This window comes from Ctenopharyngodon idella, chromosome 17 (assembly GCF_019924925.1).
Source record: "Ctenopharyngodon idella isolate HZGC_01 chromosome 17, HZGC01, whole genome shotgun sequence".
Lineage (NCBI taxonomy): Eukaryota > Metazoa > Chordata > Actinopteri > Cypriniformes > Xenocyprididae > Ctenopharyngodon > Ctenopharyngodon idella.
The window spans coordinates 3,987,855-4,008,572 of NC_067236.1; the positions used below are offsets into that span (position 1 = coordinate 3,987,855).

The 20,718-nt window shown below is 37.1% G+C and overlaps 1 protein-coding gene across 3 annotated transcripts in view; it reads right to left on the reverse strand.

Moving 5' to 3' along the window:
- Positions 1–2,274: 2,274 nt before the first annotated feature.
- The window catches only part of kiaa0586 (KIAA0586 ortholog), a 140,743-nt gene continuing 122,299 nt past the window's right edge, over positions 2,275–20,718 (reverse strand). For all 3 annotated transcript variants that reach the window (XM_051867298.1, XM_051867296.1, XM_051867297.1), the window contains 2 exons: positions 10,645–10,701; positions 2,275–2,649 (listed from right to left, as the gene is read on the reverse strand). In XM_051867298.1, the coding sequence (XP_051723258.1) occupies positions 2,501–2,649; positions 10,645–10,701 (206 nt within the window). In that variant the 3' untranslated portion in view covers positions 2,275–2,500. The remainder of the gene's footprint in view (positions 2,650–10,644; positions 10,702–20,718) is intronic.

Here is a 20,718-nt window from a genome sequence, read left to right on the forward strand (position 1 = left end):
CATTTCCAGACCTGCTCTGGCTGCTCTTATCATCCACACTTATCGCTCCATTGGCTGCTCCACAGCTGTGAAAGCCTAACATTTTCCCAGATGAGCTCTTTAAATATAGATTTCACTCTGTTCTTCTTATACCTGCAGAAAAACCAGAGCAAAGTGGATGGAGGGTTATTTGGTGCCTTAGTGCTCTGACACTGAAAACAATACTCTCAGTTATTATTTTATTCTTGAACACAATCTGCTGGGAGTTCTGGCGCCAGGGTCAAGATGGATCTAGATACTTCCATTAAAGTCTCAGATGATACACTAACAGACCACATACTGTCTGTCTGATGCATACTGTAGACAAAAATTGCAATGGCTTTCTAAAAATTGTATAGCTCCAATCGGATTGGCTGGTTTTAAGCCACTTCACAGGATTTTACTGAACTGCTGGGAAACAAAATTACATTCACAAGGTACTAGTAGGCTCCTATGCTTATGAGCAAAGAACTATAGTTTAATACAGCCACCAATCTTTAACATTATTACACAAGTGTTAACATAAGATTAGTGAGTTAAATGACTTACTAACCTTGTCTGTGCAAAGTTATATCCAGTTTTCCCAAGTCAGGACCATTTAAAAGCAGAAAAACCTTGTAACTTTCACACAGTGCACGAATAAACCAGAAAGTCACGGTTTACATGGAGCGAACTCCACCATAACCAGCTGTTTATCTGCGATGAAACACAGTCCCTCCAATGAAAGGATTATTAAATAACTTTACAGCTGAAATAGCACATAATTTTGTATCAGGGTCATTGACGAAAAAGGATTTTAAAAAAATATAAAAAACATAATGGAAATATAATTAATTTTGAAGTTTTATTAAGTGTTAACAATGAGATTATGTGGTTTTTATAATCAACACTGATTTTGTCATGTTTTACAAGTTGGACAAAATTTGTCACCAAAAAAGTCATTCGGTTTAACCAAAATTTCGGTTTTACCGAATGACTCTTTTGGTTATACCGAATGATGATATTTTAAAAAAATGCTAATAGGCTGATATCTAGCTAGCTACAATCAAACATTTTATATTTAGTACAAGTTTTTAAAATATTACAACATTTTCCATGTTTTATAGCGGTTGAACCAAATGACCTGATGTTTCGGGACATGCCTATGAGCAAGTGAAAACATGAATTTTTCAAATAGTTAAAAGAGAGTTAGTTAATTTGCTTCATTACCATGTGGACCTTTGCTGGTGTCCGAATGATGTCACATCCTGTCACATGATACTGACCATATGACTTGATCCAAAATGGTCCCTTTATATTGGTTACTCCGAATGACATCAATGAAATTTTTCAGGAAAATACTTCTTATAGCAAAGCAGCGATTTCTACAAATAATTTTAATAACATTTTGCACTACGTTATAAAATCATGCCAGAATAAAAAATACATACATTTATTACATTTTAAGATATTTTAATCACAAATGAAGTGGCTGTATTGGCCTTTGGACGGTTAAACCGAATGACCTTTTGACACCCCAAAATCTTTGAAATACCTTTATATGTAGCAAAATATAATTAAAACCTTTTGGATTCGATAAAAGAGATCTAGTTGTGCTACCTTACATACTTTGGATGTCATATATTTGTTTTTTATTATTATTAAGGCCTTTGGACAAAAAAAAAATGACCCGTCACGTTATTGGCCCATAAACAGAAGCACTTTAACTAAAATACAAGCATTTCTACTTTGTTTTCAGAGTAATGGCCATGAAATAACTGGTACTTATTACTTCTGGAAGGACAGACATTCTGATTATACATTTTCCAATAATTTCTTCGAATGATCTAGCACTTTTAGTGAATACTGGTCTATTATTAGCCGAAATTATGGTTGATTCTAAGCCAGAATGAGCAGTAAAATGGACCAGACTTTATGGCGATAGTCAGAAGTCTGGTTCTGTGAGACTGCTTCTCCCAGACTATCGTGTCTTGAGTGCTGAAAAGGAAACAGGATGCTTATTAGACAGGCATCATCTGTGCAGGACATTGCAAAGCAGCATCTGATAGTGGCTATCTCTCTCTATCTCCCCCTGTAATGGGAGAAACAGCAGTCTGAGACTAATGATGTGAAAACCCTCTCTCATGAAGTAATGCACTGCGCTGCCATTACCATGACAGAGAACAGCCCTGTTCGGACAGAATCAACCTGACAACTGACATCAACCAAGGGGGAAATAGGTAAAACTAAACTAAACTAAATTAAATTAAAAATGTCTGCAGGATTTGTTTAAAATTTATTTGTATAAAAATGTACAATTACAGTACATAGGGTTTTATTTAACAGTGACACAAGAGACAAGATAAAGTTCATTATATCTCTAGCACTGACTGTCATCAAACTATGAGCTTCTGTAATGTTAATAATTTAGGGCTGAGAACATCTCCTTCCTTTCAGGCACTTAGCGGTTTCCTGTCAGAGAGGTTTCATAGGGTCGTCGCTGTTAAAACACATCATTAGCAGAAAAGTCTGTATCTCCTTCAACAGAGCTGAGGCTGACAGACTCTTGATCCTGTTTGACAGAGGGCAGCCTCACCGACATCACTCTGACATCACGTCCTCCTCCTTCTGTTTGCAGAAAAATGTCTTCCCCTGTGGGAAAACAACATTTGAATAGTGGCAGGTGACTTGACAAGCTTATAACAATGCAAAAACATCAAATAAACAAGATATCAATTGTATAAATTATTTGTGGTCACTAAGATTTTTGTTAATGAAATCAAAGTGGCAGGAAAGATATTTATTATGTTACAAAAGAGTTCTGTTTCAAATAAATGCTGCTCTTTTGAATCTTCTATTCATAAAACAATACTGAAAAAACACTTCTGTAAAGAACACAATCCTATGAACAGCTTCGTCTCCATACTGGCGTGATGAATCCAGAGGAGAACTGGCCCCCAATACTCTGGTTTCTCCCAAAGTTTTTTTCCATTCTGTCGCCTGATGGGGCTACTTAAAGCACTACATAAATAAAGATGACTTGACTTGACTATCCAAGTGCTCCACTTGCTAAAACTCAGACATTTTAATGCAATTAAGTCATCTTATTAAGCCAAAATAATGAAGGCTTTCCAGTTAATGACACACAGAATAGACTCATCATCAGAACACACTGACATTAGCTGCTTATTAGGACATCTTTTAACCGTCACACTGGCCTGGCAGTGACACACTTACACACACAAGCAAACACTCATCAGTCATTTCCTCTGCATTTTGGGGGGCAGCAGGCAGAGGCTGGGTGGGCATTTACCCAGATCAATGGGGCGTGCAGGAGAGGAAGTGTGAGTGAACAGAGAGCCTCGCGGGACCACCGGGCACACACTGATGGAGATCAGCAGGGAGCTCCGATTCAGACTCACACACTCATGAGTGTTTACAGACTCATGAGTGTTTACAGAGGAAGATGCTCTTTCCTGTGTGTTTTCTCAAGCTGTTAAGGAATTGTCACTGGTGAGGAAAATGAAGCTGGAGAGATGTATTCAAACTCAGAAATTCAGCATAAAGGGAATAGGCCTGTGTTTTACACAAGTTTTATTTTTGTCCTTATGCTGTTAGGCAAGTTTTCTCGCAATGCTTTACCTATAAAATGTATAAATTTACCATATATACAATATATTGATATATTCACAATGATTTAAATTGATCAAGTTTCCATTTAAGACTACTTTCACAATCTCTTTGTCTTGCAAGTATGAGAATGTTAAATGTTTTAATAGTATCTGACTTAAACCTCAAAAGGCAAAAAAGACTGATTATATACTAAACGTGTGTGTGTATATCATAAAAATGTGTTTTATTTTACATATGAAATATATCTTTACCAGCCTCTTGGCTATTATATATGATATATAAAGAAATAAAAACAATTATAAATTATATTATATAACAATATATTATATATATGTATATATATATATAATATCGGTAAGATTTTTAAAAGAAGTCTCTTATGCTCAATGCTAAAAATACAAAACAAAGAACAAAAACAAAAAATAAAACAAAAACAAACTAAAACAGTAATATTGTGAAATATTATTACAATTTAATATAACTGTTTTCTATGTGAATATATTTTAAAATGTAATTTATTCCTGTGATTTTCAGCATCATTACTCCAGTCTTCAGTGTCACATGATCCTTCAGAAATCATTCTAATATGCTGATTTGCTGATCAAGAAACAATTATTATTATTATCAATATTGAAAACACTTGTGTACAATTTTTTTTCAGGATTCTTTTTTGATGAATAGAAAGTTCAAAATAACAGCATTTATTTCAGATAGAATATTTTGTAACATTATAAATGTCTTTACTGTCACTTTGATCAACTAAAGTATTAATTTCTTAAAAAAAAAATTACAATGAAAAATCTTACTGACCCCAAACTTTTGAAGGATATAATGTATAATGTGAATAATGAAAAAAGCTTTCTATTTCAAATAAATGCTCTTCTTTTGAACTTTCTATTCATCAAAGAATCCTGAAAAAAAAATTGTACTGTTTTCAACATTAATAAATAATAATAATAATAATAATAATAATAATAATAAGAAATGTTTCTTGAGCAGCAAATCAGCATATTAGAATGATTTCTGAAGGATCATGTGACACTGAAGACTGGAGTATTGATGCTGAAAATTCAGCTTTGCATATATATATATATATATATATATATATATATATATATATATATATATATATATGCCTTTCCTTTTTATATATATAAAAAGTCAAACCAAAATGTATTCAGACACCTTGAACATTTCATTCATTAATACAGTTTATTCACTATAGTTTAAAAAAATGGTAATAAAAGATGACAAGATCTCAGAGTTAAACTGTGTCAGAAAAAAATTATCTTAATTATGTCAGATAACACTTAAGCAGAACATGGTCAGGTCAAAGTGTCTGAATAATTTTTGGTTCCAAATTTTTATCAATTTTACTGGTAGTCCACTGTATGAAGAATTTTTGTATATATATATATATATATATATATATATATATAGAAAAAAACATTTATACACACACACACACACACACACCACACACACACACACACACACACACACACATATACACATACACACATACACACATACACACACACACACACACACACACACACACACACACACACACACACACACACACACATGTGGGTCATCATATATTAATCTCTTTGTTCTTAGCCATTTTTGTAGCTTATAGTATCAATGAAACACATGTACAGGTCGGAGAGTATGTTGAAATACATCTATATAATAAATCAACTTCTTTTATTTAAAAAAAGCAAGGAAAGTAATGTTTTCCATGGTATGTCTCCTTTAAATATTTCTTCTAGTATGCTTTGATCCTCAAGAGATCATTTGAACTACCGAACATTTACTAGGAGACCTAAAGAGATTTTTTTTTTTTTTTTTTTTTTTTACAATGAGCCTCTCCCATAATTTCCCTCCCACAAATATTGAGCTTCATTGCCTTGGACAGACCGAACAGCCAGCACATGGTTTTACTGGAGTGTGTTCAAAGCAAACTGACACAATCAGATTCGTTCAATAGATGATTAATAAAAGCCACTTCACACCCCATGCTTCAATCATAACCTGGATATAATAACAAGAAAAACACCCACAGATCAAAACATTTGATATGGATCGACTATAATAACAAGACCATGGGGTGATGCACTTCCACGTGGAAAATATGGACTCGTCATTATTTGGACTGTGATTTGTCTTTTGTCTGTTGCCAGCACTGGCAAAATAACCTGAACAAGGCAAAAAATAAAAAGCCAATAAGCACAAGCATAGTCAGAAATGTGGCAATGAAATGCTTATTTAAAGGGTCTGTTCACCCACAAATTAATATTATTTCATCATATACTTATGTCTTTCCAAACCTGCATGACTTTCTTTTTCCAGGATATGACTGTGAGGTTACACTTCATTTTGATGGTCCACTTTAGACATTCTACTAATTATAAGTAAGTTAATTATAGTTAGTAAAATGTCTAAAGTGGACCATCAAAATAAAGTGTTACAAAAAAACAAAAACAAAAGATAAATAAGACCATAAAAGCACTATAAAAGTAGTCCATATGACTTGTAAATCATATTGAAATTCCTCCGAAGCCATACAATAGTTTTGTGTGAGGAAAAGATCAAAATTTAAGTTGTTTTTCCACAGATAATCTTGCTTGACAAACATGGTCACCATTCTCTTTTTTATTGCATGGCAAAAAAAATAGCTTGAACATTCTGCTATAAATATCTTCTTTTGTGTTATATGAAAAAAAAAAGAAAGTAAGTTATACAAGTTTAGAAAAACATGAGAGAGTAAATGAAGACAATTTTCAATTTTGGGTGTACTGTCCCTTTAAGACATTGCGAAGAGCCTGAAACTCATTCACAATGGAAGTGATGACCTTCATCTCGTATGATAAACTACTGAAAAAAGCAAGAGGACTGAATAAGTAATATTATTTCACACAAATATTAAAAAGGTAAAAGACCCTTGGGCATGTTTGCTTGCTGTAGTGGGTCTTTATGGCCGTATGCAGTGAACACGGCCTCTGTGGAGCAGATGGGCCAGGTTTGGCACAGATTCTTGTTGGAAAACCCTATGGCCTACAAATACTACAGACTGACTACAACACCTCAGGGTGGAGGGGAGAGAGCAAATGAAGGCAGTGAAAGGGAAAAAACGAAAACAGAGAAATAGACAGATGAAAAGAGAGTGGGAGTTAGTCCACCAACAGAAACAAAAACTTCTTTTAAGTTACATGTTCATGTAAACCGCCCTGAGCTATTCAGACCCAAGTAAGCGTGATAGTGGGTGTCATGAATCAGTAAACAGTATTCAATGAACACCTACAAGATTACAAAAAAAAAAAGCCCTCAAAGAGAGTCTATACTTTGTTAAAAATGAGAGTAGCGGATGAATATGAAAGACTGACAAAGAAAAGAATGCCAGTATTTTATATATCGTTGCCTAAAAGTGGTAGTGTGCAACTAAACAGCACTGCCCACAAAAAAAAAAAAAAAAGTTTTTTTTTTTTCAAATAAATAAATTAAACCAACAGGCTATCAAACAGCCCCCCTCCCCCTCGAGTAAATAAATACAAAAAAAAAACAACTCATGGAACAACATGAGGCAGATGATCGCAGAATATTCATTTTTCGGGGAACTATTCCTTTTTCAGGGCTAAGGCCATGATTTCATTTTCTGTGTGGGCATTAACAAACATTCACATCTGTGTGAAAAGACCCAAACTACACAGCCAAGAACATCACACTTGAGTCGAAAGGCAGACATTACCATGCCACTGAAAAGACCTGGCTGAAGACTACAAGGACGTCAGCGTGTTGGGGAATTCTCAGATTGTTGGAACTGGAGTATTTAATAAGAGGCTTTGAAAAGATATCAGTACAAATCTTCACAAATAATAATTTTCTTTAAACATACAATTTCAGGAAGATGGCCTCTAGCATAAAATGGAAGACATTTAAATAATTGTACTCTGCGGTTAGGAGTTTAAAATGGTTTGAAACCAAGCAAAACAAAAAAAATGCATTTGCCTAAAATTTTTGCATATCCTTGGAGAATTTAGGTTTGGAACAAAAATCAAACCATTGCAACAATGGGATAATTGTCTTACTTTAACCCTGACATTATGAACAGTGCTGTTGGTCACTCAGATGCCTGTTTTTGAAATATTCCTCAGAGCCAAGGGTCTAAGGGTCATATGGGGACATGATAAAAAAAAAAGAGATGTTTTTAAAGGAACAGTTCACCCAAAATGAAAGGAATAGACTAAGGGTCTATTCATACTTGTAGTTCCGTTCTCTTGGTTCTTTTGGTCCGAATCAAAAAAGAAAATGATACATTTAGTCCTGGTTCGCTTAGCGTTCACACTGCCATTTTTAAGAACGAACCTAAAGATACAAAACAAAACAAAAAAACAGCTTTTATGATGTAAAATGTGTGACAGAACTTACCAAAACAATGCTGTGTGCTGGGCTAAACGTGCTAGTTGTATGTACGCTTGTTTGAAGCGTACCAAAGTTTGGATGGCAGCGTTCACACTTATTCAAATGAACAGACTAACAGAGCAATTGCACCAGAGTTTGTTTTAATCGAACCAAACCTACCAAGTGTAAACATCACGCCCTAAAAGTGCATTAAAACATTCAAATGTGTGATGCTTATGTAAACCAATGCTGTTTAGCTCCACTGATCAATCTGGCAAAACATCATCTAGGTTTGGAAAAACATGAGGTGAGTAAATTAGAGAATTTTCATTTTGAGTAAACTATTCTTGTAAGTTTTCATGTTCATCAAGTTCTACACAAAAAGCACATCTAAAAGGATTAAACATGCTTTACAAAAACCCTTCTAAATACTGCATTAGTACAACTAGAGAAGCTAGAGACAAAAAAGTTTAGACTTTAAATTTGTCTCTTTGGCTTCTGTAAGACAAATAACTGATACTATAAATCCATTAAGGACAGTAATTCCTTTTAAAGGTCCCATGACATGCTGCTTTTTGGATGCTTTTATATAGGCCTAAGTGGTCTCTAGTACTGTATCTGAAGTCTCTTTCCCGAAATTCAGCCTTGGTGCAGAATTTCAGCCACTACGAGCCAGTCCCACAATGAGCTTTCCTTAGGATGTGCCATTTTTGTGTCTGTAGCTTTAAATGCTAATGAGGAGGAGAGAGGCAGGGCAAGGTAGAGGGTGGGTATGTGGCCTTAACAAGCTTGCGGCCATGGTACCATGCGCTAATGTTGACAGTGGATGAATCGCAATGGCTCGTAGACACGCAGTCGTTCAAGCTTTTCAGTTTGACCCAGAATCTGATCCGGATGGAGAAGAAGTTGCAACTCAGCGGCTACAGCAGGACGTCTCTGAATGGTTAGTTCAAAATATTGTGTCTGGATACGGTACTTTAGTTGGTTTGTTCATGTATGCTGTTACAGTTATTATCATGTAGCTAATGCTAGCCTACGTTGTTGGCTTTTCATGTTGCTCTGATTTGCTATCGTATATATATATATATATATATATATATATATAAAAATTATCAGCTATAGACACTAACCAGCGCCACTATATTAGTCAGACCTCTGCCATTATTACATCTACCTTTTTGGATAGGTGCCATTGTGGAAAATGTGCTACCATGCTCGGATGAAGGAACTAAAAAAATACTTCGGTGTTCATTTGTACATCCAAACACTGAGCAACTGCCACGCTTCGCTCGTTTGCAAGCCATGATGTCTCTCGAGGAAAAAAAAATATTGCGCTCGCCTCGCAAGGTAGTAGTTCATTTTCTCATGGGCGGGAAAAGCAGAGAAAAGGGAAGGTAACCTTTCCCCGTATGACGACATATAGGGAGGATTCCAGATTGGGCCATCTGAGCTTTCATTTTCTCAAAGGCGAAGCAGGATACCCAGGGCTTGGTTTACACCTATCGCTTTTTCTAGCCACTGGGGGACCATAGGCAGGCTAGGGGAACTCATATTAATGTTAAAAAACCTCATAAAGTGAAATTTTCATGCCATGGGACCTTTAATAGACAAACACCCTAAAAGCTCCTTCACTTTTGCAATTTCTATACTTGCACAAGACATCTCAGTATGTCAGCATTGTGTCTGGCACAGTTTAGGTCCTACTTACTCCTCATGTATCAATGACTGTTAAAAGATGACAAGTCTTTACTAACTGGGAGTGAGCCATCTGAGATTAGAGCGGACTGTTCACCAAGAAAAAGCAGCTTCTTGGTAAGAAAAAAGAAAATCATACAGGATTGAAATGACATGAGGGTGAGTAAATGATGACAGAATGTTCATTTTTGGGTCACTTTCAATCTCAAACCAGAGTCAGAACTGGTTGGTATCTGTCTTTGTAGAGGACAAGGTTGGTGAGGTCAAACCTTATCTGTCAGCACAGCTTTAAAATATTACACTATGGACAATAAAAGCTCAGCTGAAAGGGAAGAGCACGATCTTCAGAGATGGTGAAAGTAGCCAGGTGCTTCAGAAACCCCAATCTTTCAACCAGAAATCCAAAAAAGAACAAAAACTGATGAATAGAAATGCAAGAGAAAAAAAAAGGAGGCACAAACTTGATGCAATTTTGGGAATGCACTTATTCCGAAGAAATGAACCACTGGGAAAAAATGACTCATGAGTACTCTAAATGTACTCTAAATGTATTAAACACACTAACACAGTTTCAACCTCCTCTAAGAAGACACCTGGAAACACTTAACAGAGTTCTACACCCCGTTCCAAACTCTCAGGATGGACAGATAAGTCAAATTCCCCATTCTTCTGACCCCTTACATATACTCTACTTTACTCTGTCTTTTCTCTGCTCTCATCTGGCTGCTTAGAAATTTGGGAGTGTCAAGAACGAAGCTGTTTGGCAGTGTTTTACACTGAAAAACCTCTGAAAAGGTGCTGTACTGTGTGAAATTGTTCTTCAACAACAACGAGAAAAGAATTTAAATAGGAGGAAATGAGATAAAATGAGGCATATGAAAACAATCAAGACATACCAAACAATTTACAAATTACCTTTCTCGTTATCCCCAAAAAATGTGTCATCTGAAAGTCTCCTCAGCTGCGGGAACTCTGGGGAGAAACAAAGACAAGAGGAAAAATGAAACTGCTAGGCTAGCACAAAAACTGCAGCGACAGAGACTTTGGCATTACAAGACTTAAAAAAAGAAGAATTTATTAATCAAAAAACAATGAATATTTATAATGAATATTATTGTATAAATATAGACAGCATCTAACTGCACCAAAGAGGGTTTTCTTTAGAAAACGTGTTCATTGGAGTATAAAATCTACTGTTTCTATGGGTAGAAAACTCAAACCCACTGGCTCTCCTTCAGCATGAGGTGACAACATAATATGAGCACAGCTGGGCTAGAGCTACAGAAACACACACACACACACACACACACACACACACACACACACACACACACACACACCCTTAAAGGCATGACAAGGTGTTAAAGAGAGGCATGCACCTTCAAACTTTCCCTGCTGCAAGCCAATGCCAGACACGTTTTAAAACCCAAACTTACAAGATTAGACTGGAAGGCATAAAATAAAAGGACTGTGGGTTTATTTTGAGAAAAATGCTTTGTGAAATGTTCTTTATCCTTAAGCGAGGAACACAATGGGCTTGAGAACAAAATATTTTAAACAGGTTCTTTTAGGAAATCAAAAACTATATTATAAAATTATATATATTTATAAAACGGTTAGTTCCTGTCCTTGACTCTGATTGGTCAATAGCTGTGTTTTATTCACGATAAAACACGGCTATGACCGCTTCACCCAACGGTTCTGTGTATCACTACACAACACCCTTATCAACCACTCTTAGCAATGTAAACTGTATGTTCTCAATTGATATTGTTCATTGAAGCTTACTGTATTATGTGGAAGAGTATTGTGTGAAAGAAATCGCGTGACCGAGTTTATTACTTGCATTCAGATTTAGCATTTTCCTTCAGGACAGTCCTATGTTCATAGTAAAAAATCTGTTTAAATGTCCGATGTATTATCTTGTCCTTTTAACAGTTAATGGGTTTTCCCGTGACTGACAGCGCTAGTCAAAGCATTTGTCAGTTGCGTCTTGTTCCGTGTTCACAACAATTCAGTCTTTTCAATGTAAAAGTCTTCGCTACTGACTGACATACTCATGAAGACAGTCTTTGCTGCCATCTAATGGCGTAACAATGTAACTTCTGTTGCCGTTCACGGTCAGAGACTATTTTTTCCGGCGGAAGGAAAGCTATTACTGAAAGTTTACTACATGAAAGTTGCATTGATACATATTTTTGGCTTTAATATTTGTATTGTGTGGTAACCGTTTTATAAAAGGTACTCAAGGCTAGTGCTGTATCGTGAATAAGTAACAGCCTCTCGTACCTTATTGCTTACATATATATATATATATATATAGCTGCACAACTGTTTTCAACATTGATAAGAAGACATGTTTCTTGAGCATCAAATCAGAATATTGGAATAATTTCTAAAGGGTCATGTGACACTGAAGACTGAAGTAATGATGCTAAAAAAAAATTCAGCTTTGCCATCACAGGAATAAATTGCATTTTAAAATATATTAAAATATAAAATAGTTGTTTTAAATAATATTAATATTTCACAATATTAAACTTTTTTCACAATATTACTGTTTTTACCATATTTTTTAATCAAATAAATGCAGCCTTGGTGAGCATAGGAGAATTCTCTGTATATACAAAGTACAGAGAATTAATTCCATATGCAAGCAAAATGGACATTGTTAACATGTTCAACCGAGTGAATATCTTATTAACTGAACTGAGAGCTTGTGAACTGGAATCGAATCCGGGAATCCAAGATTAATGACGAGAAATGACACAGACCAAGTACAAAGAGGAGGCCATTCATGACCTGATTGGGCTTAAACTAAATGAGATAGATGATGTTCTTTAATGTAAAGGAAGTGCTGACTACAGCGCTACAGTGTTAACAGCACTCAACATTCCTTCAGCTTTATGTATTTTCTTAGAGTGATATCACAGTATCGTTCCCATGCTCTAAAGAGAGCCGAGATAAATCATAAAAGGGTATGCAGGTTTAAAACAAGATAAATGCCATACTAGGCTAAGAAACAGGGTGTATTTAAAGAGTCGGTCAATAGTTCTTCCTTTTATTCTTTTGTCAATGTGTCAAAGCAGGATGAACGGTCCATAAATTAATTATACCATCTTCCCTGCCTCATTTCTGTGGAATACAGCCAAAGGGTAGTTCCTTGGGATAAATGTCAGGTTGAATTTGATTTATAGGGATTTTTTTCCACAGGTGGAGACCTCCTGACATAACCCTGCTGAGCCGCGAGCCTCCGTTCATGAGGCCAGGTGGAGCTGGGGTCGTCCTCGGAGCATTTAAAACCCCATCAAACTTCCTATCCCCTAAAGACAGATTAAGTCAATCAAAGCCTTCAATGGCTCTTAACTAATCCTTTTCTTTGGGCTTGTTTACAGCACCGCTCAAAAAAGCCGCATGGGCCACCGATTGAAGCATTGTGTTGCAAAGTGCCGCCCACCACCCATCTCCCCCTTTTCCATCAGTCCGACCTCAGAAACAAGAGCAGCGTTGAATACAGGGAGTGCTAATTGAGAGTCAAGAGGTTATGACCTTTGGATAGGGGTCCACGTGACCCCACCCTACACCCTAGAGAGGGAACTACAGGTTGGATTGGGAGGGGCTTCTGATACGGTTTGAAATCAGGGTCACGTGGACTGTCCTCTCAGTAGATTGCGCTGATAAAGAGACGGGGGCCGCTGTGTGAAGAACTAGCAGCAGGGTTGAGTTGGGATCGAGGGGTATTTGCATTCGGCCAGAGGAGCTTTCATCCCCCCTCTCTTGCTCTGTCCAAGGAGGGCTGGAGGGGGGCTTGGGGTGATGGGACAGCCTCTCAATGCTCCTTTCATCTGGATCTGCTGGAGAGGTTGGAACACAGAGCTGGACTTAGACAGCAGGCAGGACTCCCATGTGGAGAAGCTGGGCCGTAACCTCACACACAGGGGTCAAGGAGCCGAGAGGAGATAGGGTCATTGAGGCCACTGCTCAGGGCCAAAGATAGAGAGAGACGGAGGGACATAGAGAGAGTGAAAGAGAACAGAGAAAGATCTTATCTGTCTTCATTTGGAGAAAACGCCCCCTTCTCCCTCCAAGGGATCTTTAAAAGCACTGGACACTGTATCAGAACATCACAAAGACAAGGCCACTGTTTAAGACCACTGTAGGCCATCAGAATCCTTTAAAATGTCATGTCGACTAAGAGGTGAATCTCATGAAACCTGTCACGTGCATGACTGGGTCATATTTTACCCCAAAATGTAAACAAACAAAAAGAAATCTATAAGAATTCTCATGAAATTTCAAAGTGATGTGAGATTATTTTAAGACAATTAAGCCCTTTTCTTCCTAAATTTTCATTACCATAATGTAAAAAAGGACACAGTTTTTTATATAAGTATTAATGGATTAAGGCAATACAATATACTACCAGAATATAAAAATACTTTACAATTTAAAAAATAAAAAAACAAAAACATTCAATTTTAAAGAAGAAACGAGAATCATTGAGAAAAACAGAAAAGACCAAAATAGAATTAAAAACTTCCATACGCATGACAGTAACAGGAATTTGGGGAAAATATTCTTAATTGTCATGACAAATATGCAAAAATCATGCAACAATTTTAAAAAGCTTAATTTTCTAGTAGCAAAATTTAATTTCTTTTTTTTTACTCTTTTGAATTTGGGGTGAAATGTGACCTAGACTTGTTTTTGTGAGATTCACCCGAACTGGTGGTAAAAAAATAAATAAATAAATAAAAAAAATAAAATAAAATATGACTCTTACATAGTGTTATAAAGTCTTATATAGTGTTTCCTCTATTTTGAAGGTTTAATCTAATATTGCCACCATCTGTTGGATGAAAATAATCATGTAAAAATATGTGAATGTAAAAAAGCTTAAATTTCTATTAGCAAAAATTATTTTTTTTTTTTTAATAAATGAAATGTAAATGAAAAGTGACATGTTTTCATGGGATTCAGCTGAACTGGTAAAAAAAAAAAATCTTAAAATCTGACAAACCTGATATTTTGCAAAATATATTTAGGAGGTTTAATCTAATATAGCCACCATCTGCTGAATCATTTATATTAGCCCACCATAACTGGAGGGGTTAAAGAACAGCAAAGTGAATCTTCTCAAATACTCTCTCACAAACTTAGACCACAGCAGGACAACTAAACTTTGCTACAGAGGGATTTCTGAGCGTCAGTTTTCTGGCAACACTGCATTATAATATATTAACACAACTTTTTCCATCCAGCAAAGATGCATTTCACAGGAGCCACGTTGATCGGAGCTTTCAAAAGCATGCCAGAATAAAGCCATAGACTGTGAACTGCTATGGACACTCCTTTGGACTGATTGTTATTTTTAGATAAGTAGGTTATTTGTCCCAAGAGAATCTAGGGGACCTTCAGAGACAGAGCCTCAAAAATGGCAGAGAATAAAAAAAAACCCTCATATGGACCAGTTTCAAAGCAGGTCAAACAGAAAGGTAAAATAATTGAGAAATCGGCTCTGCTCCAGAAAGAGCTCTGCCAGGTTGGCCTTTCTCTCGCCAAACTCTGATTTAATGAGGTTTCCTTCAACACAAAAGAAAGCAACAGAAGTCCTTTTTCAATCACCCCATCAACAGTTACGTTTAGAATACTAAATGAAGTCTTATTTTTACACTACTCTGAAAATACTAAAATAGACTAAAGGAAATTAGCAACAAACTGCCTTTATAAATTGGACTATTTAATCATTTAGCTAAGCAGCTGTAATGGTATAATGGCATACTTAAATGGGATAATGATAGTATTTTGAAATGCATAATGAAGAATAATCTCATTTTTAAATACACATATAGATAATAAATCTAAGCACTGGGTTTAAAGGGGTCATATCTCACATTTTCCTTAATAAGGTCCACTTACGTTATTGAACTGTTTTTTTTTTTTTAAAAGCACATTCTCATCTCTCCCTAACTCAAACTGAACATTTTATTTGCTCCTATGTCTTTAAGACTGTGCAAAACCCTCTCTGAATGTGAAATGAGTTTGTTATTGCGTCCAATATACTGACATTTTTCAAAAAACCTTCAAAACCATCCTTCAAAAACGGCATCTTTAGAAAAAGCTGCATTACATTATCAAAGAATCACAAAATAATCTGAAATGTAACTGTGAAGATCAGCCTGAAAGAATGTTAAAAACTATATTTTAGCTGCTCTTTCATAATGTTTGGATCAAATTGGCAAATGTTTGCAGCTTAGTTTCATTAAAAAAACTTTTTGAAATGATTTTTAAAAGTTGTATGATGTTTTTATGGTGCATCAAACTTAAAAAAAAAAAAAAAAAAAAAAAAGACAGTTTCTTCCACTATTTAAGAAAACCATCATTTACAACATAAAAACAAAGTAAAATGAAAATGCTTTGAAAGCAAGCAAATGAGATATCTACAAATGCTTTTGATGGTCCACGCCCTCTCTTGATATGTGTCCACCAGCTGTATGTTAAGCAGACTGGAGGGAGATCACATGACATTTTACCTGAAAACTATTTACTATCTGGCCCAGCCAGCAAAGCGTTATATTGGCTTAGCACACCTTCAGAGCTTTAGATCTGGTAATTAACAGGCATGTCTTTGAAAAGTAAGCCGTCAACTCCAATCAGGCCATTTCAGTCTGGAACGCTCCTCTGTTGAAGGCCTGCCGAGCGTATCGCAGGTATGTGGGGGCCTCGGCCCCGCAGGAGGAGCAGCAATCAGTGAGGGGTGCCCGGGTGGGCCTGTGGGCGAGCAGCCCGGACTCTCAGCCATCTGTGAACAGGACAGCATCTGTCTATAGAGCCAAAATTATCTGGAATGAGGGGGAGTGACGGAAAGGCATCTATGTGTGATTGAAAAGTAAAGTATCGCTGGCAAACGCACACACACAGATCTGTTGCAGTGCATGATGGGACATCCTTTTAGGAGAGAAACCTGGTAAATGGTAAATGATGCAATTTTTGCATACTGAATACTGCTATTCATATTAAATAAATAAATAATATAAATAAGTATAAAAATATTAAATAAAACAATTTACATGTAGTATATACACTACCTTACAGAAGTTAGAAATAAGGATGCATTAAAGGAACACTCCACTTTTTTTGAAAATAGGCTCATTTTCCAACTCCCCTAGAGTTAAACAGTTGAGTTTTACCGCTTTCGAATCCATTCAGCCGATCTCCGGGTGTGGCGGTACCACTTTTAGCATAGCTTAGCATAGTTCATTGAATCTGATTAGACCGTTAGCATCTCTCTCAAAAATGGCCAAAGAGTTTCGATATTTTTCCTATTTAAAACTTGACTCTTCTGTAGTTACATTGTGTACTAAGACCGACAGAAAATGAAAAGCTGCGATTTTCTAGGGCGATATGGCTAGGAACTATACTCTCATTCTGGCGTAATAATCAAGGAACTTTGTTACCGTACCATGGGTGCAGCAGGCGCAATGATATTACGCAGCGCCTGTGACCCTGCTTAAACAGGGAGCGTGCCTTGCAACCATGGAGACATTCATGGTACGGCAGCAAAGTTCCTTGATCATTACGCCGGAATGACAGTATAGTTCATATCGGCCTAGAAAATCGCAACTTTTCATTTTCCGTCGGTCTTAGTACACTATGTTACTACAAAAGAGACAAGTTTTAAATAGGAAAAATACCGAAACTCTTTGGTCATTTTTGAGGGAGATGCTAACGGTCTAATCAGATTCAATTAACTATGCTAAGCTATGCTAAAAGTGGTACCGCCAGACCCGGAGATCAGCTGAATGGATTCGAAAACGGTAAAACTCAACTGTTTAACTCTAGGGGAGTTGGAAAATGAGCCTATTTTAAAAAAAAGTGGAGTGTTCCTTTAAATTGATCAAAAGTGACAGTTGTTTTATTTATGTTAATTCATCAATGCATCATGAACATCCTTTGGCTGGTAAAGAATAAGAATAGAGCAGAGAAGGTAAGGAAGAGCTAAGATGTGGCAGCACTTGGACGTGATCCTGGGATCTGAACAGCAGGCGCATGTGACAGCACTGATAGATTCAAGATGCCCGTCTGGTTGTAGGGAATCGGGTGTGAGCCAGGATTTTGATAGGACGCTGGGGTCCATTCCAGTACACCCGCAGGGAGGAGAGGAGAGATGGAAGTAGGAGAGAAAGAGAAAGAGAGAGAGAGGGAGGGAGAGGTTTGACAGGTTGGCAGTGAGAACATGTTTGATAGGAAACAGATGAGTGGAGAGAGACTCATGACTATCTGGAATCTAGCTGCAAACACACTCACCTATGAAATAAAACACTGAGTCATGTCAAAGAGGTGAAACAATTAAGGGAACCAGCATAAAATATAGTAATAAGCCACAAGAAGTCATGCGTTACATCATGAAGAAGAGTGCCTTATTGCAATCATTTAAAAAAAAAAAAAACTGTTATGGTTTGCTCTTTGCCTCTACAATTGATGTTTGCTATTCAAAATATTAACTAACAGCAATGCAATGGTAATTTATATGCCTATTGATTGGCCATCTGTTTTTTTCAGGAATATAAGTAAAGCATACAACTAAAAAAAAAAAAAAAGAAAAAGAAAGATAAAACACATGCATATACATACATTATATCCAGGGCTTGACATTAACTTTTTTGCTCACCAGCCACTGTGGCTATTGTTTTTCCAAAGTTACTAGCCACAGTTTTGACATTGATACCATGGGGAAAAACATATAGATACACTGGATTGCCAAAAGTATCGGGACACCTCTCCAAATCATTACATTTATGTTATTCCAATCACTTCCATGGCCACAGGTGTATAAAATCAAGCACCTAGGCATGCAGACTGCTTCTACAAACATTTGTGAAAGAATGGGTCGCTCTCAAGAGCTCAGTTCCATGATCAACAGCAACTCTGTGAAGTGGAAGGCCACGTAAAATCACAGAGCACGGTTGAATCACGCTTCTCTGTCTGCCAATCTGATGGACAAGTCTGGGTTTGGCTGTTACCAGGAGAACGGTACTTGCCTGACTACATTGTGCCAAGTGTAAAGTTTGGTGGAGGGAAGATTATGGTGTGGGGTTGTTTTTCAGGGGTTGGGCTTGTCCCCTTAGTTCCAGTGAAAGGAACTCTTAATGCTTCAGCATACCAAGACATTTTGACAATTTCATGCTCCCAATTTTGTAGGAACAGTTTGGGGATGGCCCCTTTCTGTTCCAACATGACTGCACACCAGTGCACAAAGCAAGGTCCATAAAGACATGGATGAGCAAGTTTGGTGCGGAGGAACTTGACTGGCCTGCACAGACTCCTGACCTCAACCCCACAGAACACCTTTGGGATGAATTAGAGTGGAGACTGCGAGCCAGGCCTTCTCACCAACATCACTGCCTGACCTCACAAATTCGCTTCTAGAAGAATGGTCAAAAATTCCCATAAACACACTCCTAAACCTTGTGGAAAGCCTTCCCAGAAGAGTTGAAGCTGTTATAGCTGCAAAGGGTGGGCCAACTCCATATTAAACCCTACAAATTAAGAATGAGATGTCATTAAAGTTCATGTGCATGTAAAGGCAAACGCCCCAAAATTTTTGGAAATATAGTGTATATATGCTATATTGCTATTCCATATAGATATTTTTAATATTATCTAATAATTTGGCAGCACATATATTAGGCTGCTGTCACTTTAAGACCTGAAGCACGGATCCATTATACTGTTACACATTTTCTTTCTCAACTGTTTGTGTTTACTTAAAACATAACTGACTGTGTTTACGTGAATACTCGCCAAGACCGGCATTTTGACATCCTTTTGTGTGTATTTGACTTTTTAAGCGCAATACAGCAGCGAAAAAGAACTCAATTTAGTACTGAGAGGCAGCTTTATGTGTGCGCACAAAATCCACGGGGAATGAGTAAAATTATGCACAACACACGCAATCCCACACTGAAATTCAAGCCCTGTAACACCACAATACTCATCGGAGCAAATGAAACAAGTGAGTGAGTGGAGGCGGGTTTGTGTGTCAACTTGCTGTTGGAGAGATCAGACAGCGAGAAAACACAGCTGGAATTGTGTATCTATTCTGTGGAAAATGAATATTGGAAGCATTTCAGATGTTTCAGTATCTATATGTATCGAAAAATCGATATTTTGGACAACGCTACATTGCACTTAATTTATTATTTCAGATGCCTTTTTAAAAGACTACAATTGCAAAATGTAAATAATTAAAGTATTAAAAAAACTACTAACCCTAAACATTTTAACAGTAGCGTATACAGCCATAAATACTAGTTAAATAACTGTCATCCACTAAATAAAAAAAGCATTTCACCACTAGTCACATCTGAGAAGCTAGTCATCTCTGCATCCAACAACAGCAGAATTATTTAGGGGACTGGAATTTCCTGTAAAGTAGGCCCATGTTGGCCTATGTCATGCAGGAGGACACACATCTGTCCATCTGCTCAGACAGCACGGCTGTAGCTTCCACTCAGCCCAACATCAAACACAATCCCAAGCTGTAACCCCACAAAACCTCTGCGCACTGTAACGGGAGCGCTCCCATGAAAGCCTTCTCCTCCACCTGTGAAAGCAGAGACAGGGCCTTCTGCCGCGTGGCTTAGCGCCGCTGCCTGGCTCGGCTGATCAAAGCGGTCCTGCTCCAGGGATGAGCCCCCCTTCACTCCGTCTGGCAGATGAGGAGTCAGGGGTGAAGAGGTGATGACTATTGGAGCGCACAGCCGCACTCAAACGCGGTTCATTTTCAAAAGTCTATCCCTCTCATCTCCACTCATCCATCTGTGAGGGGAACCTTATCTCTACGCCTGATCTCACGCTTGACAGGATGAGACGGGGCTGCGCGATACGCTTGCTGCAATATTTCCCAAAGCAAAGAAAGAGTGAGAGTTTATAGTCTGTTAAGGAAAATTTCAATGTTTTCATTTCAAGGGAATAAAAAAAAAACAA